Source organism: Macrotis lagotis, chromosome 7 (genome assembly GCF_037893015.1).
Source record: "Macrotis lagotis isolate mMagLag1 chromosome 7, bilby.v1.9.chrom.fasta, whole genome shotgun sequence".
Lineage (NCBI taxonomy): Eukaryota > Metazoa > Chordata > Mammalia > Peramelemorphia > Peramelidae > Macrotis > Macrotis lagotis.
This window is the reverse complement of record NC_133664.1, coordinates 121,882,092-121,908,202: the sequence shown is the minus strand read 5'-3', so window position 1 is coordinate 121,908,202 and position 26,111 is coordinate 121,882,092. Positions and strand designations below refer to the sequence as shown.

The following is a 26,111-nucleotide window of genomic DNA, read 5'->3' as shown; positions in this document are numbered from 1 at the left end:
GCCTCTGCCTCTCTCCCTCCTCCGTCCCCTTCTCCTCCCCCTCCCTTCACCCACCACATCAGCTGCCAATGTGAAACCCAGCACACAACCGCACAGAACCACGTACACTTAGTCAGTGTTATCACTCAGACAGTCCTACACACACACACACACACACACACACACACACACACACACACACACACACGGCAGCCTCACTCTCACAGCCACGCTGATGCAATCGACCATACACAAACGTGCCCAGTCTGTTTCAACACACACACACACACACACACACACACACACACACACAAACACACACACACGCCCTCTCCAAAACACAACCATAGACATAGCAACCACTCTAGTCACACATGCCCAACGCAGCCCATTCATAAAGAGGCAGTAAACCCTGGGAAATCCTACTCTGCAATGGGAGTCAAGATCCAGCACCCCTTCCAGCTTGCTGCCTTAACCATCTTCTCCCTGAGTTCAGTTTTTATACTAGTCAGCTCTGTGTGCGAGGCTACAAAAGCTATCCTCACCAAGTTTTTATTTGCTTAGTTTAATCATATTTATTAGTTGCAAGAGAAGGTTCAGTTAAGAATGAAGGTCTACAAAGACTATTACCTTTAACTTTAAAAAAATATCTTATGTAATTTTGTTATCTCTTATACATTATTTTTTTTCTTTAAGGATATGATTTCTCTCTCATCATATTCAACTTAGATCAATGTATACCATGGAAACAATGTAAAGACTAACAGACTGCCTTCTGGGTGGGGGAGCGAGATTGGGGGGGGGGGGATTGTAAAACTCAAAATAAATAAATACATTAAAAATAAAAGAGTGAAGGTCTATTGGTGAAGGAGATCCAGTCCGGGAGGCAGGCAAGCAGACAAGTAAATAGACAGAAGTAGGCAATCAGAAGAGACAGAGACAGAGATGCTGAGGGTGACAGGCAGTAAACCAGAGAGGAGAAGAGGAAGAGGAAGAGGAAGAAGAGAAGGAAGGAAGAAGAAGAAGAAGAAGAGGAAGAGGAAGAAGATGAGGAAGAGGAAGAAAAAGAAGAGAAGGAAGGAAGGAAGAAGAAGAGAAGGAGGGGAAGAGGAGGAGGATGGCAAGAAGGCAGGAAGAAGTCAGGAAGGCAACTTCCTATTTTGTTCCCAATTCTTACTAAGGGATGAAATTAATTCTGCAACTGTCTCAAGTGGGGGGTAAATCTTGAAGCTCAGGACTCAATCCCTTTCAGGCCCCCCTTTCCCCACAAATATAAAACAAAAATTCAGGCAGTCCATGATTTAACTCTGGTTAAATCATTTTGACTCTTTAAGTCTCAGTTTCTTTATCTGTAAAACAGGGATAATAATAATACCAATATGATCTACTTCACAGTGTTGTCTATATTTTATACTATATAAATGTCACCTCTTATTACTACTTAAGTCACAGTATTATGAAGAAAGTGCTTTGTAAACTGCATAGCATTATATAAACTCATCCCTGATGGAGCATTTTTAGTAATGTTGAAGGAACAAAGTCACTCAAGATATTTAAAAAAAAAACATTTTTTTTTTTTAGTTTTTGCAAGGCAATGGGGTTAAGTGGCTGCCCAAGGCCACACAGCTAGGTAATCATTATGTTTCTGAGGTCGGATTTGAACTCAGGTACTCCTGACTCCAGGGCTGGTGCTCTATCCACTGCGCCACCTAGCCGCCCCTAAAAACCCATTTCTTTCCAGGATTTAATGCCAAATTCATATCCAAAGCCACTAAGCAAAGTTTCACAAAAGGGCCTCTCTCCTGCCACTTTCTCCACTTTCCCCAGAAACATTCTTGCCAAGCCTCTCAGAAGACCATTCTTTGTATTGTGGGACCTGAGTTCCAGAAATTCTGTTTAGGTGATAGTTACAAATTACTGTGAAGACTTATTTCTGGACCTTTTCCCCAAATAACTAATAACATTTTTCAGCTTGTATGGGGACATTTTCTCTGAATCCTTCTTAGGGACTCTTTCTTTGCTTAAACTTTACTTAAACTAGAAAGACAAAAGTAAATAAACTCAGGTGAGATTGTAAGTACCAAAACATTTTAATTTAAACAACATCCCCCATCCCCCCAAATAGGGAGACTATCAAGGTAGCAGGCATCCCCATACTCCTTTGCCCCTCCCCCCAAACTGGAGTTTCCATCTCCAAAATAGGGTGATTAGCTATGATGTACTCAAAAGGAGACTAGAAAGCTAAATTCTAATCCTATTTTTCTATTAACTTGCTATGTAGCATTAGACAAGTCACAATTTGTGATTCAGTTTGCTCATCTACAAAACAATGGAGTTAAGTGATATTGAGTTGAGGTCTGTGAGCCTTTTCTCAGAATAATGTTTTTTAAATACATACAATAAATAAGATTACAAAGCAAAAATTATATTGAAATATAGTTTTATAAAGTTCTTTGTAAACCTTGATATATAAGTGCATTTATATATTACTTTAAAGTTTATTTTATAAATATTACATTTTATACAATTCAGTAAACTTTTTACTAAGTTCCTACTGTATTCTGAGCACTCTGCTATGTTCTGGAAAAAGATACAGAGTTTAGATACAAAATTTAGGACACAGGTGCTGTCTCAAGAAACTTACATTCCATAGTAGGATAAATAAAACTGCAACATAGATAGTATATGAGCTACATGGTAAGTGCATTCGAGTTTAAAAAACCAAGTACCATGTGAATTATGAAAGATAAAGGTCATTACTGACCAGGGAACTGAACTTTATGTGTTGAGTGGAAACAACAGCCAAAGAACAGGAAGAATGTTATTCCAAGCATAGAAAATGATGAAAGGAAGAAGCTTGCAGGTTTTACATGTCGAGAGAGAACAAAAAGATAGAATAATTTGGTGGAAAACAATAGGAGAAAAGGGCTGGAAAATAAGGTGATATCAGATTGTGGAAGACTTTGAATGCCAGGCAAAATAGGCAGTAGGGAGCCACAGATGATTTTTAAGCTGAGTATTAACATGATCAGATCTATATATAATTATTTTTTGTATTTATAAAAGCACTCCTTTGGAGGTAACAAGAAATTGGAAACAATGTAGATGTCTATCAAATGAGGAATGGACATCAATATGAGATAGGTGAATGGAATAGAATATTACAGTTCTTTAAGAAATGTTAAATATGATGACTATAAAGAAGGATGGAAAGAGTTACATGATCTGATGCAGAATGAAGTGAATAGCCAAGAAAAGAATATACACAATGAGTGCAACAGTGATAAAACCATCAAGACAGAATGTTGTGAAATTACTGTACAAAGAACTAGTGTGGCTAAAATGAGCTATGAAAAACAATACCACTCTTCCCCTCCCCATCTGAAGAAATGGGAGGATATAGAATATTGTATATGTTTGCAAACTTTTTCTAAGTACTGATGCAGTTTACTTATCATTTTCTCTTTTTAAAAAAGTTTTCATTCATTTTAAACTTAAATAGAAAGTGAGGAAAAAAGAAAATTCCCAAGTACATAACATAGAGAATTGAACTTAAAACAATAAATTTCCACTTCAAACTCTTTTTTTTAGCGTTTTTTTTTTTTGCAAGGCAAATGGGGTTAAGTGGCCTAAGGCCACACAGCTAGGTAATTATTAAGTGTCTGAGATGGGATTTGAACCCAGGTGCTCCTGACTCCAGGGCCGGTGCTTTATCCACTGTGCCACCTAGCCACCTAGCTGCCCCCACTTCAAACTCTTTAAAAAAATCTATGTAATAAGGTACTACACATTATTTTCAAAGCTATCCAGTTTTTCTGTGCTTCCTTCTGAGTTTTGTTTTATCTGCTATACACTTTTAATTTTTTTTCTCCTTCCCTTCTCACCTCACCCTAGAGGAGGTTACAATTAAACACAGATATAAACAAACATACATATATACATATGTGTATATATATATATATATATATCTGTGTATATATATATATATATATATATATATATATATATATATATGCAGATACACAAAATATAAGACCATACTATAGATATTTCTATTTGTCGATTTTTTCCTCTGGAACTAGTTAGCATTTTCCTCCCTAGATCCAAGTCTTTCCATGTTTTTCTAAAATCAATCAGTTCATAATTTCTTAGATCACAGTAGTATTCTGTCACTTTTATATACTACAACTTTTTAGTCATTCCCCAGTTGAAGAGCATTTATCATTTTAGTCAATCTGATCGATATAAGATGATATCTTAAAGTTTTTTATTTGAATTTCTCTAATTAACAATTATGTAAAGCATTCTTCATAACTATATATATATATATGTATATATATATATATAAATAGTTTTTATTTCCACATTGAAAAATTACCTTTTCAAAACCTTTGACCATTTAGCAATTCTGGAACAACTCTCTTCTCTTAAAAATATTATTTGTCATATTGGATCACTTTCTGGGAGGGGGAAGGATATTGAGAGAAATTCTGGTGATATAAAAAAACTTTTTTTTAAGAAATATTTTATTTATTTTGAGTTTTACAATTTTTTCCCTAATCTTGCCTCCCTCCTCCCACCACCCCCCACAGAAGGCAGTCTATTAGTCTTTACATTATTTCCATGGTATATATTGATCTAAGTTGTATGTTATGAGAGAGAAATCATATTCTTAAGGAAAAAAATAAAGTATAAGAGATAGCAAAATTACATAAGAAGATAATGTGGTTTTTTTTTAATTAAAGGAAATAGTCCTTGGTCTTTGTTCAAATTCCACATTCTTTCTCTGGATACAGATGGTATTCTCCATTGCAGACAGCCCAAAATTGTGCCTGATTGTTGCACTGATGGAATGAACAAGTCCAATAAGGTTGATCATCACCCCCATGTTGCTGTTAGGGTGTACAGTGTTTTTCTAGTTCTGCTCATCTCACTCAGCAGCAGTTCATGCAAATCCTTCCAGGCTTCTCTGAATTCCCATCCCTCCTGGCTTCTAATAGAACAAGTGTTCCATGACATACATATAACCACAGTTTGTTAAGCCATTCCTCAACTGAAGAACATTCACTTAATTTCCAATTCTTTGCCACCACAAATAGGGCTGCTATGAATATTTTTGTACAAGTGATGTTTTAACCCTTTTTCATAATCTCTTCAGAGTATAGACCCAGTAGTGGTATTGCTGGATCAAAGAGTAAAAAAAGATTTTTTAAAAAAAAGGCTATTCTGGCAACAGTGAGAAGGATGCATTGGATGGGGATGATATTAAAATCCTGAAAGCTCTTGAAGATACTATTGCAATAATCTGGGTGGGTGGTCTTATACTAGAATCATAAGATTTAGAACTGGAGATGACCATGGAGATCAAATGGATCAATCCTACATATGAAATTTGAGAAAACTGAGGCAGGCAAAAGTTAAATAATTTGTTCAAGAGTGTACAGGGAATATATAGACAGTTGGTATTCCAAATACAGGGCTCTTGCTACTATACTGTAACTGCCTCTCTGGTATTTTCAGTGGAAAATAGGGACCAGAAGGGATGTGAGAGATGTTGCATAGGTGGGATCGATAAAATTTAGTCACAAGCTATAAGAGGCGAGAAAGAGGAAAGGATAAAAGATACACCTCCAGAGTTTGAAAAGTAAAATAATTGATAGTTCCACAAACATAAAGTTAAATGAAAAGTAGTTTTAGAGCAAGAGCTAATAACAACAACTTTCATTAATATAGAACTTTAAGGTTTGCAAAACACTTTACAGCAATTATGTCATTTTATTCTTACAATAATTCTGGGAGAGAGGTGCCATTATTATTATCCCCAGTGTACTGATAAAAGAACAGAGAGAGGTTAAGTGACTTGCCTAGGGTCATATATCTGGTAAGAGTCCGAAATTGGATTTAATGAACTTAGGTGTTTCTGATTCCATATCTAGCATTCTATTCATTGTACCACATTGGCTCATTTATTTTTATTTTTATTTGTTTTATATTCAGTTCCAAATCCTCTTCCTCCCTTCACCCATCCTTCCACTATTGAGAAGGGAAGAAATATAATATCCATTTTAGATATATAATATATAAAATATTAATATGCAAAACACATTTCCATAATGGTGTGACATGAAAAGTATTAGTCTGCATTCATAGTTCATCAGTTTTCTTAGGAGGTAGATAACATTTTTCACTATGAGTTTTTTGGAATTATCTTGGGTCATTGTATTGATAAGAGTAGTTAAATTTTTCCCAATGGATTTTTGTTACAATATTACTGTCAGTGTGTATAATCTTCTCATTTCACTTTAGATTAGTTCACATAAGACTTCCATGTTTTTCTGAAACCACTCCCTTCATCATTTCTTACAGCACAATATTCCATCACAATCATATTCCACAACTTATACAGTCATTTCCCAAATGATGATCCTCTCTTTAGTTTCCAATTTTTTGCCACTCCAAAAAGAACTGCTAAAAAAATTCTTATACATATAGGTCTGTTTCTTTTTTCTTTCATCTCTTTGGGATACAGACCTAGCAGTAGTAGTATTATGGTTTTATATCCAATTTAATAGCCTTTTGGGCACAGTTCCAAATTGATCTCCAGAATATTTAGAGCATTTCACAGATCCATCAACAATGTAGTAGTTTCCCTATTTTCCACATCTCCAGCATTTGTCATTATCCTTATCTGTCATGTTAGTCAATCTGATAGTGATATCTTAGAGTTCTTTTAATTTGCATTTCTCTAATTATTAGTGATTTGGTGGATTTTTATATGACTTTGTTTTTCATATGACTATTGATGTTCCTTTCTTGACTTAAGTTTGATGTATCAATAAATTTCCCTTAGGAAATATGAGATTCCTGTTTGGAGTTCAGAAGAGATATGTGACTGGAGTTACAGGTGTTAGAATCATCTGAATAGAAGTGGCAGTTGAAGACAATAAACATTTATTAAGTGCCTATGACATACCAGCCAATGTGCTAAGGGCTGAGGTTAATAAATAGAAAGATAATCTCTGCCCTCAGTAATCATACAATCTAAAGGGGGAGGGGCGGCTAGGTGGCGTAGTGGATAAAGCGCCGGCCTTGTAGTCAGGAGTACCTGGGTTCAAATCCGATCTCAGACACTTAATAATTACCTAGCTGTGTGGCCTTGGGCAAGCCACTTAACTCCATTTGCCTTGCAAAAACCAAAAAAAAAAAAAAATCTAAAGGGAGAGTCAATAAACAAAAGGAGGAGGGCCAGCTAGGTAGAGCAGTGGACAGAGCACTGGCCCTGGAGTCAGGAGTACCTGAGCACTCCTGGTCTCAGACACTTAATAATTACCTAGCTGTGTGGCCTTGGGCAAGCCACTTAACCCCATTGCCTTGAAAAATCTAAAAAAAAAAAAAAAAAAAGAAAAGAATTAGGACTGGAATGACCATCAGATCCTACAACTGAGAACTCTTTGGTAACTTTGAAGAGACAAGTTTCAGTCAAGTGATGAGGTCAAAAACCAGATAGTAAAGGATTGAAGAGTGAGGAAGAAGGTAGAGGAATTGAATAAAGATAACTTTTTCTAGGAATTTGGCTGAGAAAGATGGAAAGATTTAACTTAGGGAGATGGTGTATCTAGTGGTTTGTTTTTTTAAGGATGAAGGAGCATTCTGACATATTTGAAGGCAGTAGGGAATGAAGGAGTAAACAGGAAGAACTTGAAAGTGAGGAGAAAGAGAGGTGGGGGAGAGAGACAGAGACTGAGACTGAAAGAAGAGAAAAAAGAGAAAGAGACAGAAAATATGATTGAGATTGCAATCTACTAGTAAATCTGATCAAGAGTAAATGTAGGGGTGGCTAGGTGGCAAAGTGGATAGAGCACTGGCCCTGAAGTCAGAAGAACCTGAGTTCAAATCTGACCTCAGACACTTGATAATTACCTAGCTGTGTGGCCTTGGGCAAGCCACTTAACCCTGTTTGCCTTGCAAAAAAAGAAAGAATAAATGTAGATATGTAATTTTGCTATCTCTTATATTTTATTTTTCTTCCTTAAGGATATGATTTCTCTCTCATCACATTCAACTAGATCAATGCATACCATGGAAACAATGTAAAGACTGACAGACTGCCTTCTGTGGGGGGTGGGGATGGGGGGAGGGAAGGGAGATTAGGGGAAAAATTGTAAAATTCGAAATAAAATATTTCTTTTATATAAAAAAGACATCATCTAGAAAAAAAAGAATAAATGTAGAGGGGGCAGTGTATAATTGCACCAGTCCTGGAGTCAGGAGGACCTCAGTTCAAATCCAACCTCAGACACTTAATATTAACCTAGTTGTGTGACCTTGGGCAAGTCACTTAACCCTATTGCATTACCAAAAAAAAAAAAAGAACAAATGTAGAGCAGTAAGACTTGACAAGTCCACCCAGAATGTAGAATGAAGTCAAAAAATTTGAATATGAAGAGAAAGGGAGCTCACATTGAATGGGCTTAATTTTCTCAGTAAATTTAGAGCTGAAATCCTTAGTTGAGAGAGAAGGGGAAAGAGGAAGCATGAGAGACTTGATAAAAAAAAATGTAGAATAGCTTCCATGAGGAGTAAGAAAGGGAATCCATTAAAGAAGAATAAAAGCATCTCCTTGCTACAATGAAGGCCCCATTGGAGTTGGATAATATGAATCTGTGATGAACTCAGTCAGTACAGTTATATACTTTCCTCCAGTTCTACTCAACAGTGTGTGAGTTGTCAACTAGTCAACAAGCATTTATTAATCTCTTTCTATGTTTTAGACATTAGGACAAGTGCTGAGAATACAAAGAAAGGCAAAAAAATATATAGTTCCTGCCCTCAAGTATCATACATTTCGAGAGGGGAGATATTCTCATAAGAGATGAGTCAAAGTATGGAAACAGGGATTATAGTGAAAGTAATCCTGAGCTGTGAATTAAAAAATAAGTCCTGATTATAGCTCAGTAATTGGAGTCAAACTACTTGATTTGTTTTCCACCCTTTCAGTTTCTAGGGGATGTTTCAATGTCTAAGGGTGCCCTCCAAAATGAACTGATTGGCTCAAACCCTTGAGAGCATAGGCTTTCTTGGGAAAAGTCATTCATTGTGATGTTGTACTGATTTCTAAAAGTGAATTAATAAATCTGTCCCATCTTTTGTCTTCTCTTCACTTTTCCCCTCTGTCTTTCTTCTGGTAAGAGAATAGCATTTTAGGGAGGGGAGACATTATTGACTGCAAAATGAGAACTGCTTGTGTTTGCCCAAGTGTCCTCTCCATTTTTGTCTTTCTTTTTCCTTTTCTGAACATGAGACTAAAAGTGGAGTTTTCTAGGTCAAAACATGGCAGAAACTGGAGAAACCCATAGGAATTACATATGTTTGCCCATGTGGCACCAGAATGTAGTTTATGAACATTATCATTCTTATAGCCCAACTTCTCAAAAGAGGAGAATTTACAGAACAGTATATCACAGAAAGTTAGCATATTTCTTGAGCAGTTCTAGTATTGGAAGGGCATTTGTGGAGCCCTTAGCCCCAATTCAAGAATCTGGAGAACCAGCCTTCTATCTAGAAAAGGGAAATTTTCTGAGTATAATATCTATTACAGGAGACAATTACCCATGATAATTCTTCAGGTGGAGGAGCAATAAGAGACCATAAGGAAAGGGCCTTGGCTTTGCTCCTAGATATTACATCAAATTATTGGGATAGTATAGATCTGATAGGAATTTAGTTCTAAGTATGTTTTCCTTCAATTAATAAACATGAATTTGTTAAGTTTTTACAATATAACAGTCACTGTCCTAAGCATGTCAGAATTCAAAGGAGACAACTTGGTCCCTGCCCTCAGGAAGCCCACATTCTAAACTGCAAGGCAGAAAAACAAGTTAGCATAACATGCTGTGGGAAAAAAAAAAGTTCTAACCTTGAGATGGGATTGAGTACAGAGCACCTTAGGATCCTGTGGAGAATTTCATCAATCACCAAAGCACAATTTTGAGTTTTTCATGTATTTTCTATATTTACTGAAGAGCTCCTTTGAATATTTTGAATTTTCTATGGAATAATATAGAAGCTGAGGTGGCTAGATTGCTTAGAGAATAGAACTCTGGACCTGGAATCAAAAAGACCTGAATTCAAATCTGGTCTCATACATTCACTAGCTGTGTGACCTTGGGTAAGTCACTTAACTTGTTTGCCTTAATCTATTGGAGAGTGGAAATGGAGAACCACTCTATTATCTTTGCCAAAATGAAACAAACACACACAAAAAAAACCATAGTCATGAAGAGTTGGATCTGACTGAACACTAACAATGATATAAAAAGCTATGTTATGTGCAATATACATCTATCTGAGCTTGTATGAGGAGGGGCCTATGGAAACCTGGATATGAGTTATACATAAACTATATTCTGACATTTTCCAGAGTAAACTTTGGTTGGTATAATTACAAGCCAGAGATATTGAGTTACATTGAAGACTAGTTCTGTAATCTGAGATTTTAAGGCACTAAACTAGGAATCATAAAGATTATGCTAGTATCCTTAGTATTTTGTAAATGCTAAAGTGTATGTAAATACAATTATTATTATAAGTGTTATATATTATTGTTATCATCTATTATTGTTATTAAATATCATGATAGAAAGGAAAAAAGCAGGTGGTTTCAGTCAGACAACCTGAGTTGTTACTTTACCACTTGTGCAGCCTTAGGCAAAATCAATGAGTGGCTGTCAGTGAAATGAGAAAGTTAGCCTAGAAACCTTTAAGGCCTTTTCCAGCTCTGTGTTCATATTCCTCATCAGGACTCTATTCCAGAGAGGTAAAGGAATATCTACTTCAGATAGACAAACTAATAAAAAGAATGACAAATTTAGAGTCAGATGATCTGCATTTAAATCCTGACTAGGCCATTTATTTCCTGTGACCTTGGACAAACATCCCAAGGGCTATATGGGGTGTTCAGGGAGGACTAGTACCTTTTCAGGACTTCTCATCCACCTTTGGTGTCCACCTGATCCATCCAACTCTCACCTGAGACTCCAAGAAGCTGCATGTGCGGTAATCACACCCTGGTAAAATGTCTTGGCAGATGGACTAAACCAGATTGAGGGCAACTAACAGACCTCAGACCTGTTGATGAGTTTAGGGGGTATCTACCCCAAGTATATGAAGACTTCCCTGACAGAATGGGTAGATGGGAACAATTTGTTCCAGTGGTCACGAAGGTGGTTAAAGTAAGCATTGTGGAGCCCTTAGAGCTTGGTCAGGCATTAAAGATGCCAAGATCATCCACCGAATCCTGGACCATTGCCATTAACTTGATTTTTGTCCTGTCATTGGGCTTCTGATTCTGGAAGAGATGCTGATGACTGTGCAATTCTGCCTCACTTACATTCAATTCCTGAAGGATGAAGAAAAAGAAGAAGAGGAAGAAGACAAAAAAGAAGAATGAATCACCACAAAGAACTGGAAATTGAGTGAACATTCATCAATTGAGAAATGGCTGAACAAATTGTGGTATATGTACATTATGGAACACTATTGTTCTGTTAGAAACCAGGAGGGATGGGAATTCAGAGAAGCCTGGAAAGACTTGCATGAATTGATGCTGAGTGAGGTGAGCAGAATCAGAAGAACATTTGCACCATAACAGCAACATGGGGGAGATGATCAACTTTAATAGACTTGCTCGTTTCATCAGTGCAATAATCAGGGAAAATTTTAGGGTAACTGCGATGAAGAATACTACCTGAATCCAAAGAAAGAATTGTGGTGTTCAAACCTTTGTTTAAACCAAAGACTATTACATTTAAATTTAGAAAAAAGTTATCTTATGTATTATGAAATTTTGCTATCTCATATATTTTATTATTTCCTTAAGGATATGATTTTTCTCTCAACACTTTCAATTTTGATCAGTGTATAGCATGGGAATGATGTAAAGACTATCAGACTGCCTTCAGTGGGGGGTGGGGAGAGAGAATTGAGGTTGGGGAAAAAATTGTAAAATTCAAAAAAAAATTAAAAAGAATGAACCACCACTCTGGATGTGAGCCTCAGACATTTCACTGTAACATGAGGAGGATGGACTAGATGACCTCTAAGTTTCTTTCTAAATTCTAAATCTATTATCCTCTGACTTTCTAGAATTTCTGTTATCTTAAAGATAGCAGTTATGCTAGAGAATAGACTTCAGCTGCTCTCCTTAGCCAGTAAAGGCAAGGTGGTGACAACTGACCTGGGCTTGTTCTCTTTTTGACCATAAGGTATGTGCATTCCCTCCCCCCCCAAAGATGGTGAGGCAAGGTTGGGGCAGGGACTGTTGACAGAGGAAGTTATATCTAAGGAGCCTCTAAGTTGGGGCCAGGGTGGAGGCAGGGGTAGAGCGGTGACAAAACATTGTGAGAATGACCCAGGATTACTGCTACCATCACCAAAAGTAGTCAGTAGTCAAAAGAAAACTCTTTTCTCCTCTCCAGCTATGGATGAAAAGCTATCAGAAGACAAATTCTTCAGACAGAGCCTCCCATCTCTCAGGAATTTCTGTCTTCTGACCCCAACTCCCATTCCAGTTCTCCTCTGGGACCTAATGCTCTTTCTTAATACAAAAATGAAAAGATAATTAAACAGCAAGCTGCACTCACCCTGGGGGAGACCCAGCCATACCACCTGTGAGAGGGACTGGCCAAGAGTGACTGAGGTATCTCCACTCCAAGGCTGCCAGTGAAGAATCTTCCAAATGGGTCACTGCAGCTGACCCCATTCCCTGGGCAGACCTAAAAGGAATGTGAGGAAAAGACAACATGGGATCCTTGGGCAGAGTAGACTGACTAAAAAAGCACTTTAAAGGTTACAACTGCCTCTTATCTCCTTTGATCCTGTGAAGCACCTGGGGAGGTAGATACTATAGACTGTAGGATCCCTCTTTATGACTGAGGAAATCAAAACTGAGATAAATTTATGACTTGTCCATTGTAAAAACAGCTTAGCACGCTCAGGAATTCACCACCACCACTCCCAGGTCTCTCCTGGCTCCAGTTCCATTGGGTTTCTCTCAATGAAATTAATTACAGCAACATCCTGCCCGCCATCTTTTGCTCCAATTCCCCACCTGGGCTCCAAAGCCCATAACCATTGGTGTGGTTACTGTCCAAGGAACCCACAGAAGAAAAAGGCTTCCGATCATTCATCAATAAACATTTATCAAGCTCTTTCTTTATGTCCATCATTGTGCTGGATACAAGCCAAGAGCATCACTAGAGATGATGGGCTGGGGAGTCTGGAAAATGTTCATTGAAATGCCCACAAGAAATGCTGTACCCTAGGCTACTAGGAAGAAAATTTAAGTGTTATGAATTGGAATCAACCACTCAGAAAGCTTCACCTCAAGACCTGAGCATTCTGAAAATGGACCTTGGTTCACCTTAGCTAGAAGTCTAAGCCAGGATCCCAGTCCTTCCATAAAAACAGCTGAGGGATTCTCCATCTCTTCCTTCTCAGACTGGACTGCAGCTGAGAGGAGAGTGACGTCATGTCTCTGAGTTGGGAGTGAAGGGACAAAGACAAAGCAGATACTTAGGAAGAAAGGAGAGGAGGGGGGAGGTGGTTTGAGTTAGGATAGAGGAGAAGAAAATTTATCTGGGAGGCAAAGCTTGTTAAAGGACCAGCCAAAACTGGCTAGAAAATAGACACTGTCAGCTGGAGTGTAATGCAGGATGAAAGTGGACCCCAAAGGGTAATTCTCTAGTGTTATACCAGGGAAGAGGAGGTGTGAGAAAAACCCTCGACTGGTAACCTCTGAGGCAAACCTCTTACTCAATTCCAATTCTCTTCATTTGAGATAAACCCAGGGCATCTCCTTGACAGGGAGAGGGGGTGTATGGAATTCAGAGGATAACCTTATTTCCACCCAGCTACCCCACTTATAACTGGCACTATATACTCTGAGTTGGTTGGGGAAAGAGAAAGGGGAGGGATTAAGAAAGAATTAGTGGGGCAGCTAGGTGGCACAGTGGATAGAGCACCAGCCCTGGAGTAGGGAGTACCTGAGTTCAAATCCAGCCTCAGACATTTAATAATTACCTGGCTGTGTGGCCTTGGGCAAGCCACTTAACCCCATTGCCTTGCAAAAAAAATAAAATAAAATAAATAAAATAAAATAAAAAACAAGAAGGAATTAGCAGGGTAGATCCCTCCACAGCAAATTCTAGACCCTGGTCCTTTGGAAGACAGATCAAGAATTGTACCCCTCATTTCCTACTGCTTCTAGAAGGTCTGCACCCCTCATTCCCTGATGCTTCTAGAAGACTTATGTCTGTGCTGTTATGATTAGGCTTCTCTAAACAAGGTCCTAATGTCCCCAAGGGAGAGTCTCTGGGTTGTGGGCAGGCAGGTTGGAGCAGTTTGAAAAATGGGTGGTCAGTCACTAGGGCTAGAGAAGATGGAAAGATGCCTCTCCATGAAATCAGAAGGCAATCTGTGTTCCAATCTCTCCTCTCCACAACTTCCACCACTCCTTCCATAGACTATGACTTAGAGGGTGACTGACAATACCACTTGATGAGAAACAAAAGCAACCCTCTCTTTAGGATCAAGTGAGTTGCCTAGTAGTGAGTGGAGAACCAGGGTTGAGGAGGGTTGGAAAGCAGCCCAGATGCTTCCTTCCCCCCCTTTCCCAGTGATCTTTATACTAAAAATCTCCCTTTGAGACTCTGGAAGGACCCAGTGACTTTGAGTGGGGAATTAGAGGCAGGGGAGAGGCCTGAAGGATTTGGGGCAGAAAGTAGAGCCAGGGCAGGGAAGTCTGGCTGGCACTGAATGCCCAGCCCCATGACCTCACCCATGGCTTCGCCTAGAGGTACTTTTGCCCGGATGCCTGTCAGCCCTGAGTTATCCGCCTGACTGGCCCAGAAAGAGATTCCTGTATAGCCAGTGCTGTGGTGGGGGTGGCCACATAGGGCAGGGAGCCAGGGACAAGTCAAATACACACAGACTGAACTAAAGTGAGAAGGGATGGACAGATGGATAGAAGGGATCCACAAAACTGAGAGCTGGAGGCAAAGGTGCAATTAAAAACCAAGTGTTTGACTCTCTCAGAAATACCTCCCCATTCACTCAGTCTTCCTCTCTAGCAAAGGAAAGGTGGTGTGACCACAAGCACCCCTACCTGGAGCACCTCCCCAAACCTCCCATTTGGAGGGGAGATTCCAACCTCCAGCCTCTTCAGTTCTCCAGCCTCCAATGTCTCCTCATCTTGGCTCCTAGAATATGTTCTCTATTCCTATCTCCTTTTCCTTCTTCCTCTTCCATCTTGTGCCTGAGCCCATCCTTCTCTGATATTCTGCTTTCACCCTAGCAAAGTGAACTAGGGTTCTCACATTCAATCCCTGAGCCTTTCCACCTTTTTCTGCATTCTTTGCTATAGCTGCAAACTCCTTTAGTCTCCTCTCCGAGTCTTGGAATTCCAAGTCCCTGCACCCCTCACCCATTAATGCTGTTCTAACTTGGCCATTTTCTTGCCTTAAGATCCCATTTGATAAAACTTCAATTCCTAAGAGGATGATGTTAACCTATCCTGATGTGTTTCTAAATCTCCCACCCTTCACTTATGACTCCATTTCTGGCAAACTGAACCCAGTCAAATCCCTCCCAACTTCTCAGCTCCACACCCTGTGGGCTACACCTGTCTCCTTGACCCTCTGGCTTGGAATCTCTGAACTGACATTTCCAACCATCATTTGGCCCCCACCCCGGTACCAGTAAACCTCTGGGAAAGCATCTTGTGGATGCTTGTGAACCAGCCAGTTCTAGCATCATCCCAGTGGTGCTCCAAGGAGTTCTTAAGCCAGAGGGAAAAAAAGTCTCCACCTTAGGAGGCTGAACAAGGTGGCTTCTAGCTATCAATCTATGTGACCCTATTACTGCTAGCACCCTGAACCCCAAGGCTGGGGGAGGGGAAGGAAGACTCATGGCAAGGCTGGATGTCTCTGAGATCACTTCAGAGCAGAGTGAGAACCTCCACCCTCACCCCGGTTGCTAAGTTGCAAGGAAGCAAACCTCCCTCAGTAAAGTTCTGATCCTTCCTCATCTACTGCTGTTGGCTGGCTGGTTGTTGTTTCCATGACACTTCTCTTTGCTGTCTCTAGAGCCATATAGATGATTGGAACTCGGGGTCAACTGAGCCTCCTCATCCCCCATTCTTTCTCACCTCTGACCCATCCTGCATCACCTTGCCCCAGGTCTCACACCCCTCCCACCCATCAGGTGAACTTCACTTTACCCTCTCAGCCTGCTCTTCCTCTCCCTCCCCCTCCTCCTAAGAAAAGTTAACTGATGCCATCAGAGCTATTCTCTCACGACCAGAGACCAGTCCCTAAGGGCAATTCTTAAAACCTAGACCACAGCAGACACCTAGTTGAGGTTCAGAGAAGCCACAGCCCTTGGTTTTTCTAGCTGTCTTGTGGGGGTGCTGGCACCATCTGGTGGCCAAGACTTAACATTGCCTCCAGAGCATATGGTCCAGAGGAACAGTGTACAACTAACCCCTGGAACACATGGGGTCTTTGCCTCTTACTTTTATGATCTCAGTTCCCCAGAACAGTGGGACTGGCTGGGGATAGGATACAGAATAGCAGCAGAAGAGACTGAAAATGATATACTCGGGGGCGTCTAGGTGGCACAGTGGATAGAGCACCGGCCCTGGAGTCAGGAGTACCTGAGTTCAAATCCAGCCTCAGACACTTAATAATTACCTAGCTGTGTGGCCTTGGGCAAGCCACTTAACCCCATTTGCCTTGCAAAAACCTAAAAAAATGATATACTCTATCCCCTCATATTACAGAAATAAAAAAGAGCTCACAAGATCATAGAAGAAATAAATGAAAGACCCTGGATTTGAACTCATGTCCTCTGTCTCCAAATCCTAGTTTAGAGTTTATTAACTTGGGATTCTCAGAAACCATACAGGGAAGGAAAAAAATTATACTTTTATTTCAATAGAACTTGTTTCCCCTGGAAAGGCTTACATGAATTGCTGCAAGGTGAAGTGAGTAGAACCAGAACATTGTACACAGGAACAGCAACATTGCATGATGATCAGTTGTGAATGACTTAGCTCTTCTCAGTAATATAATGATCCAAGACAAATCCTGAGTGGTCGTGACAGAAAAATGGGGTCTGAATGCAGATCAAAGAATTCACCTTTTTTTCATGTTGTTTCCTTTTAGTCTGTTTCCTGTTACATGACTAATATGGAAATGTTTACATGAATGCAATGTACAAACCAAGTTTCACCACTTCAGGGAGGAGGGAGAAAATTTGGAATTCAAAATTTTTTTAAAAATGTTCAAAATTGTCTTGACATGTAATTGAGAAAAACAAAATTATTTAAAATAGAAGTGGTTTGCTTCATAATCCTGTATATTTATTTTTATTCATTTAAAAATAATATCCAGAGAAGGGGACCATAGCTTTTATCAGACTGCCTAAGGGCTCACCAAAAAAAGAGTAAGAATTCACACTCTAACCCCAACATGAGTAGAGGATAAAGTTAAAGAAGAGATTGTGTGCTTCATTATCCTGGATCTTTTAGGGGGCCCAAATCAAGTTTTCATTTTTCCAGATTTTCTGATCCTCAAAGCTCTTCCTTATTCAACCTCTCAGCTCCCACTTATTTTAATGCTTCCACCACCAGTGATTTTATTGATCTAAGTTCCCAAGGGTCCAACATAACTTAATAGAAAAAAACCTAAAAAACCTAAAAAAAACCCCATAACTGGAGGGTTAAAAGATCTTTTTCAGATTTGACTGGACTGGTTCTTGGATGGCTAGTCATACATTATAGGGTCTATAATCAATCAATGAAAAAGCACTTGTTAATTGTATTAGCAGGTGCCAAATAGCTGGCCTCAGGGAGTTTACATTCTAATTGAGACAATACATAAGCAACTGTGCACATAGAGGATATATCGTACTTTCTCTCTGGGATTATTTTCATTTCCTCTACAAAGGTAACCAGAAAAGACCCTTTGCAGAAGATGGGATTGAAGCTGTCTTGAGAAAAGCCCATAGGGGGGCAGCTGGGTGGTGTAGTGGATAGAGCATCTGCCCTGGAAACCCGAGTTCAAAGTCTTCCTCAGATACTTAATAATTACCTAGCTGTGTGACCTTGGGCATTGCCTTGCAAACCCCATTGCCTTGCAAAAACTAAAAATAAAAGCAAAGAAAATAGCCCATAGCTAGAAGTGAGGAGGGAGAGCATTCTAGCCATGGGGGGAGGGAGGGAACAACAAAGGTTACAATGGATAGCTTTACAAAAGTCACTATAGAAAGGTTATAGAATAAATATAAGAATAAAATAAAATAAAAAAGAACAAATGTAAGAAGATTAGAAAGGGGAAAGGGAGTTATATTGTGAAAAGTATGAAATACCAAAGAATTTCACTTCCGATCCTGGAACTAATTGAGAGACACTAGAGTACAGTTGTCCGTGGGTCAGACCTGCACTTTAGGGAAATCATTTAGTTGAGTGGAGGATAAACTGAAGTGGGGAAAGATTGGAAGAAATCTTAGAAAGTAGGGTGTGATTAGACTCTGCACCAGAGTGGTAATCTTCCTTCTTAAAGATCATGACATCAGGGAGGCGATGCTATGACAAGCACATAATTGGATTTGAGTGAGGGGGAGAACCATGCTAAATTACCAAGGTCATTTTCTCCTAGAGTCATCTGGGTCCAGTGGCCAGATATGAATCAGGAATGGGAAAGATAAGGGGCATAGAGAAAAGATGGGATGAAGATAGAAATGATAAGACTTAGACTGAATATATGGAATGAGTATGAGGAGAATGAGAAGAGAGTAAATGAGTCAAAATAATTGGGAAACTGGTGGTATCTTCCATTGCAATAGGGAAGTTTAGTGGTCTCATTGAGACAGCCCTGACAGAACCTGTATTTGGCTGGCCCATTCTTCAAGAGTCTTGAGTCCTTGCAGGATTGCACATCTGTAATTTATATCTTGGTCTTCTCAAAGGAGGGGGAAAGGAGAGAATATGGAACTCAAAATTTTAAAAAAGAAGGCTAATTATTTTTACATATAATCAAGAAAAAAAAACTTAGGCCCTTTGATTCCAGACCCGACCCCATGTCCATTGTTCTATCCACTACACCTTACTGACCAGCCTTCTTGTAGAAGATTTTTCTGTAACCCAACCATGGGTCCCTTTAACTTTTGTAGCCTGATTCTGTAACTTCTGTAGCCTATTTCTTAATCTGTCAAATTAGGTTTGAAAAATCATAGATTTTGCTCAAGAAACCTTGGCGTTCTAATCCAACACCCTCATTTTACACATAACAGGTGAGATTTGGGGAATGGAACTAAGTTGCCCTCTTGGGACTTGATTAGTTGGTCATCTTTGGACCTGGATAGTGGGCTAATTTCACATGACTTTTTTCTTTCAAGGGGGAAGAGTTAAGGGATGGGCGAGAAAATAGATTTTTGTAAATTAAAAATATACTCATCTGATATAATCATCATTTTCTATCTTGATCATGCTGTCTGAGTATCCTCTCCTATTATGCCAGGCACCCATATTCTTGGCTCTGAGGTTTGGTGGAAGATGAGGGGAGGCATGCTAAGAAGTAAAACCCATATCTCCACCCACCCAAACACTCCTCTATGGGCACAGTGTTTTGCAGAATATTCTAATGATGTCCCCAATCCCCAATACCTATGTCCACACTCAGTTATCAGTGGGATATTCTAACAATACTCCCACTACAAGATGGTGTGACCCTGACCCTCTCAATCCATACAGCCAGTCAAATGCTGATTTGGACACGAGTCTCTTTTTTATTCCTTTGGAATAGGAATAGGATCTCATGTTTGAATCACAATATACTTTGAGCCAGGATTAGCCAAGGCTACCATTGCTCCAGGGCTCTGAATGAGCTGGCATCATGCCCACTCATGGTATATATGTGATAGAGGGATTCATCTGTATACTTTTGAAATCATTACAATCTTTCTGAGTCAAGGGAAACAGGTCTTTCCCCGAGACTATTAGTCAACGATTACCCAGGAACAAGAATGGCATACCTCCACATGCCATATAATCATGAGGCTTCCTGATTGGTCTAGAGTGATCCTGGGATGGGAGAACTGGTGACTAGGTGAATCCCAGACTGGTGAAAAGTGTTTTGGGGTGGAAGCTGGATGGAAAAGCAGAGAAATTAAGTGGCATCTAGTGAGGAGGAGGTAGTTTTCTTTTATTTCAATTTCTAATTGCCTGACCCAGGTGGGTTGTTTGTGAATTTGTTTACCTTCTCTTTCCTTGTAGAAAATACCTAAAAAGCCTTGTTCTCCCTGGTCTATGTGACAGACAAAATTGAGAAAAGGAAGTAGGTACTCTCAGGCAGCCAGTTATGGTGGCAGGTGTTCCCCCAAAAAGAAAAAGCTAATTATGGATGGGTTTAATATGTCTCAGAAGCCAGGGCATCAAGCAGGTAGTTCAGCAATTGAATCATGTCCAGTTTGGAATTAGGCAAGTAACAGTTAAGAGGTGAATTGTGAAAGTCCTTGAGTCAGATACATGGACCTCCTCCTGAGTTTGGTACCTCAGGAAGCTCAAGTGAAGAAAACCCTCATGACCAGGTTGGATCTTGCACGAGATCAAAAAGCTTCAGAGCTAGAAGAGAATTATAGCAATCTAGTTCATTACCATTTTACAGGTGAGGCCCAGAGACAGCATGATTAGAACTGGAAACCCTGCTGATTCCCTCATTCTGCCCAACACCACAAATGGCATTACCTAGCTCCATTCTCATTTCTATGATCATGCTTCTGCTGCCAAAGTGAGCCAGTCAGCACCATGCCTGGAGAATTCAAAACATCTCCAATGACCAGTTGGTGGCTAACTTGAGTAGGCTCCCACTGGTTACATGAGCAATCCTTGGGCAGTATTTGAGGAAGGAGTCTATGCCTGCACCAAAGCAAGATTGTGTCCTGGAATCCAGGGAGGATTTAAGTATTTTGTTTAACATGTACATGTTTGTATTTCACTTAGCCTATTTCTGGACTCTTCAACCTGTGTTTCCATTTGGGTCTTTCCAACTCTCAGAGGTTCTGGACTATGAATTTTGGTGGAACAATCAAGTTTAAGCGACTTGCCCAGGGTCACACAGTGAGTAATCGTCTGAGGCTACATTTGAACTCGGGACCTTCTAACTCCAGGTCCAGTGCTCTATCCACTATGTCACCAGGCTGCTTCTTGTTGAATTTATTTTTAAAAGCATTTTGAAAACCATATTCCAACAGAATTGCTTTCTGTGCATTTATACAGGGACTGCAATTCTGATTTAATGGACATAGCAAACTCACCTGAAAAGACACCTACCAGAGCACCTCTGCAGCTTTTCTGCTGACCCTTCCTATAGTTTCAGTCACCTAGAGATGAAATTACTTGCCTAAAATAATACACAGCCTAGGTCAGAGGTGGGACAGAGGGTAAAATCTAAACTTCCTGGCTATAAGGTCAGTTCTTTAACCACTACACCATGAGGTCAAACCTGTGGTTCCTCCAAATATAACTGGGAAATATTTAGCTAAATAAAACTACAATAGAATGAGTTCAGTTATGTGTCTCTCCAGGACCCTACTTGGAATTTTCTTGGCAGAGATTGTCAAGAAAAATCAAGCCTGATTGCCATTTCCAGTTCATTTTACAGATGAGGAAATTGAGGTCAACAGGGTTACATGATTTGTCCTGGGTCACAAAGACAAGCATCACATTTGAACTCAGGTCTTCCTGACTCCAGGCCCGATGCTTTTGCCACTGTGCCACCTGGTTGTCACCCACAGAACAGATATTAATGTGATTTTTTTTAAGTCTCCAAAGATCCTTTTCTATGGTTTAGCGATTCCTGGTTCTACTTGAGTTTGACATCAATGCTCTGCAACGCCCACACATGCATCACTGAATTTCATCTGAGGCTCACAATTCAGGGAGGTGGAGACTACAAGTATTCTCATCCCCCCTCAGAGTTAAGGCTTTGCCCATGGTCATATGGCTAGGAAGTGGTAGAAGCAGATTTGAATGCAGAGCTACACCACTTTCAATCCAACACTTCATATCGTAAACAATAAGGATTCTATATCCAGAGGGGGGCAATCTATCCCCAAACTCTGGTTTATTGAGTAAAGCCTGACTGGCATCCAGCAGGATGGGGAAGACCAGTCTTCCTTATATTTGTCTGAAAATCAGATTATAAATAAGTCAACATTTGAATGTGTGGGAGTATGCAAGAGGCTCTTACATGCATTAGCAATGAAAGGAATTGTTTACAAAATATGCAGGGTGGTTTTTAAAAAGCCTCATAACACTCTAGGGAAATTTCCAAATTTTTCTTTCTTTAAAATGGGTCTTGGCTTCTCCTTTGCCTTATCCTAACTGGAATCAGTCCTGCCCAGAGGGACTTGGCCAGCCTCCCAAGAGCCCACCCAAAGATCATTCTGACCTATCAGCTTTTTGTATTTTTTTCCTGCCAACTGGACCCAGAGTTCTAAAAGGGAAAAAAAATCCAGGAGCTCTCCCTGATCAGACATATAACTGTTAGGACTGGAGAGCTGGGAGCCAACCAGCTTATCACTGGAGACGTTGTCAAGGTCCGGGCTCAGCCATTCACTGACTGGAGGGCCTTGGGCTTCAGTCTCAGTAGAGAATGAGAGGGTCAGTCTAGATGACCCCTGATAGCTCTTTCAGTTCTGGTTGCCCAGCCCTGGCATCAGTTTTTAGGGAATCAAAGTCCTCCCTCACCTTTGTGTCCTCTGCCTGCAGGGGTCTGGGTCCAAGGCCCAGAAGTCAGGCAATGGGCATGGTCTGCCCATCTATGCCCAGACCATAGTGTCACTGGACTTGGGAATCTAGGAGATCCCTGGCAAATCACTTAACCTGTTTCCTTATCTGTAAAGTGAAGGGAGAAAGGTTCTACTTGGCCTCTAAGGTCCCTCCAAGTTCAACTCTAAACAGTTATGATCCCTGCATCATAGTGACCAGTCTTGGGTGACTAAACTAAAAATGGAAGGAACCATTTGCTGGTACCAAGCACTTTATGGGGCATTTCAGAACCCTCCCACTATGCTGGCATCACCTGCCTGTCCTTTCTGGAGGGACTGGGGACCCTGCTCCATCCTGAGAGCAACAAGGATGGAGCTTGGGGCAGGCCTTGGACCTCAACCCCTAGCCTAGGCAAGGAAATGCCTGGGCCCCAAGCTGTGCCTAGGGACAGAGCAGGACAGCTAAATCCTTGGAGACCCGCTTGCTTTATTCAGCTCATTTAATACACAACAACACAACCGTGGCCCCAAAGTGTGCAAAGTTAAAGCCTTCAGCCGTGGCCAGGGATGGAGAGGGGGCTATGGGCCGGAGCAGCAAGGGAACAGACTAAATGGGTGGCCTTCCCTCTCTGTAGTCTCTGCTGCCCATCCCTTTTGTGGAGGGTAGACTTAAAACCAAGCCCTGTGGGCAGCTCAAAGGACCAGGGGAAGGGGGCAGAGACCTCCCTCTGGTGGGTGGGGCAAGGGGAATAGGAGGAAAGAAGTCTCCTTGGGCTGGAGGCCCACAACAGCCACAGACTGAGGAAGTGGACTGTGGCTAGACAGAAGTGGGGAGGGGGAGGCAGGGCCAAGGAGAGCACCATTTGCTGTGGGGCAAGGGGTGGGGGGTGGGAAGCACCCTACAGGATAAGAAGCTAGGAATGCTGGGGTAGGGGCCTTCCCTGGAGCCGCCACCGTCCCTGTCTCAGAGCTAGGGCCTCAGAAAGGCCCTGTTTGAAGAAAAGGAGCAGGGTGCAGCAAAAGAGACCTGAGACAGGCACAAGCCCTGGGCGACCAGGCTGGTGGGCTCAAAGGGGCCTGAGGAGTGAGCTGTTCCTGGGAGAGGAGGCCCCTGGAGAGAGCAGTCCTGGCTCAGGAGGAAGGGAGGAGGGTAAAGGGGGGAGAGAACCACAGCCTCCTAAGGGGCCACCTCCAGCTCCCTGCTCCCCTCCCGGGAGGGCAAGGGTCCGGGAACCCGTAGTGCAAATCCATGGGGGCCGCTCCGGCCGCTCAGTTACGGAGGGAGGCAGTGCCTGAGGGGGCCCCACGGGGGACGCCTCCACCCCCTCCTCGGCCACCACCGCTGTCCTCAGTACAGCCGCTTCTCGTAACTGTGAGGGAAGGCAGAGAAGGCCCAGGGTTAGCATCCAAGCCCTGTCTCTATGGCAACCCTCATCCACTCCTGCCAAAACAGCAGAAACACCTACGGAGCTGAGGGCAGGAGAGCCAGAGGGGGGAAGGCAGAAGGTGGCAGAGGATGGCAGCTGAGACCGGGGAGAGAAATGAGCGTGGTGCCCTTCAGCAGGTTCTAGCTGGGGTACCCCTCTACAGGAGCCCACAGACAGGAGGGTGAGGAGGATCCTCCAGAGGCCCTCCACCTGCAAGTCCCCAAGAGCGATACAGCAGAAAGAAGCCTGGCGCTGGGGTCTGATTCCCCCCACTCTGAGGTTTTCAGTTTTCTCATCTGCAAAATGAGTAGGTTGAGTGAGATCAGTGATCCCATGGTCTTTGGTTTCCTCCACAAGATGACAACCCCAGCTAATCCAACCCCCTCATTATACAGATGAAGAAACTGAGGCCCCAGGTAGTGACTTGTTCCAGGTCACTCTGGCAGTCAGTGACAGAGCCAGGATCAGAACCCAAGCCCTGGTCTCCAAAACCGGTGCTCTGCTCCAGCCCCTTCCTTCTCTTTCCCTCCCCTCCACCCTCTAGCTCCTCCCTAGACCTCCCCTGGCTCAAGGAGAGGGACTAAGGGGTCCCAGGGGCCACAGGCCACAGGCGGCTTCAGCTCTGGGTTCAACTCCCAGGAAATGGATGGTTTGTGGTTCAGCCTGGACAAGGGGGCACTGCTATGTTTCCACAGTATGGAGTGGTAATATCCCAAGGCCTACCCGTCCCAGTCCCACCAGATGCCCCAACCACCCCGACCCACACTATTTTCTCTACTCTACTCTACACTGGGCCCCGGGCTTCGCAGTTACTTACATGGAAGAAAGGTATAGCTACGGGAGGGCAGGGCAGAAAGAGACACAGGTTAGATGCCCGCCTGGTGCCAGGGAAGACAGGACCCCCAGCTGCCCCAAACCAGCCAGCGCCAGGGTCACATGACACTGACTGCTACCAGTTGATATGTCCCCACTATGGGCACCACCCTCTGCCCCTCACCCCTCCCAATACCAAGACTACTCTAATCACCCTGCTCTAAGGCACTGCCCCTACCAAAAGCCCCATGGCAATCTAGGCACCATCACCAGCAAGAGCCCAGCACCATTAGCCCACAGCAGCCCCAGCTCTCCTGCTGCCAGCCACCAAGCTCCTGAGGCTGAGCCACATCTATGTATTGGGGGAAGAACTAGGTGGCCATACCTACCATTCTTATGCCAAAGAAGGAAGGGAAAGGCCTTGATTAGGGGGTCAAAGATCTAGTCCATGGGGAATCCCAGAGTGGGCGGGAGCTTCCTGGCATGGATGGAGCCAACCTGAGGATGCACCTGGATAGGCTTTGGAACTAAGCAGCTAATGCAGGAGCCTTCCCTCCAACTTTGGGGTGAGGCCCCATTATCGCCAGGCTTGGACAGGGAAGAGCCCCACACTTACGAATGGAGGCCGTGGACGCCGCCTTCGATCTGAGCTGACATCGTTCGCTTCTCAAACTTAAGCTCTCCAGAATACATCATGGATCTGGGGAAGCAGGGGAAGGGAAGCAAAGGCTAAGTTTCAAGAGTCAGAGAAGCCCACCTTTCACCTGCCCACCACACCACCTCTCTCCCCAGCAAGGAGTACTGACCGCAGGACAGAGAGACTTCGGGCACCAATATCCTGACAGCCATGTTGGATGCCAGCGATGAGGTAGGGCACAAACTTCTGGATGGAGCCTTTGTCTTGAATGGACCCCGAGACACCCTGGGCAACTTTCACCTTGTCCCCCTCACTGTATGGAGCAAAGAAGAGAACTCAGGACCCTTTCCTGCCTTGAATCCCTGCCTTCTCTCTCACCTGGAAGCTGAGTCAAAGATGGCCTGGAATGGGCAAGAGACTTGAGGCAG

General features: G+C 42.0%; 1 protein-coding gene across 4 annotated transcripts in view; it reads right to left on the bottom strand.

Moving 5' to 3' along the window:
• Positions 1 to 4,590: 4,590 nt before the first annotated feature.
• LOC141492972 (inosine-5'-monophosphate dehydrogenase 1) overlaps positions 4,591 to 26,111 on the bottom strand; it is a 35,096-nt gene continuing 13,575 nt past the window's right edge. The window contains exons 11-14 of one of the 4 annotated variants that reach the window (XM_074193759.1): positions 25,853 to 25,996; positions 25,663 to 25,746; positions 12,621 to 12,752; positions 4,591 to 11,377 (exon numbers count right to left, since the gene is read on the bottom strand). In XM_074193759.1, coding sequence (XP_074049860.1) covers positions 11,371 to 11,377; positions 12,621 to 12,752; positions 25,663 to 25,746; positions 25,853 to 25,996 — 367 coding nt within the window. In that variant the 3' untranslated portion in view covers positions 4,591 to 11,370. Of the gene's footprint in view, positions 11,378 to 12,620; positions 12,753 to 13,399; positions 24,177 to 25,662; positions 25,747 to 25,852; positions 25,997 to 26,111 lie in introns of those variants that run through there. The other 3 variants (XM_074193757.1, XR_012470093.1, XM_074193758.1) reach the window with 3 other exon arrangements.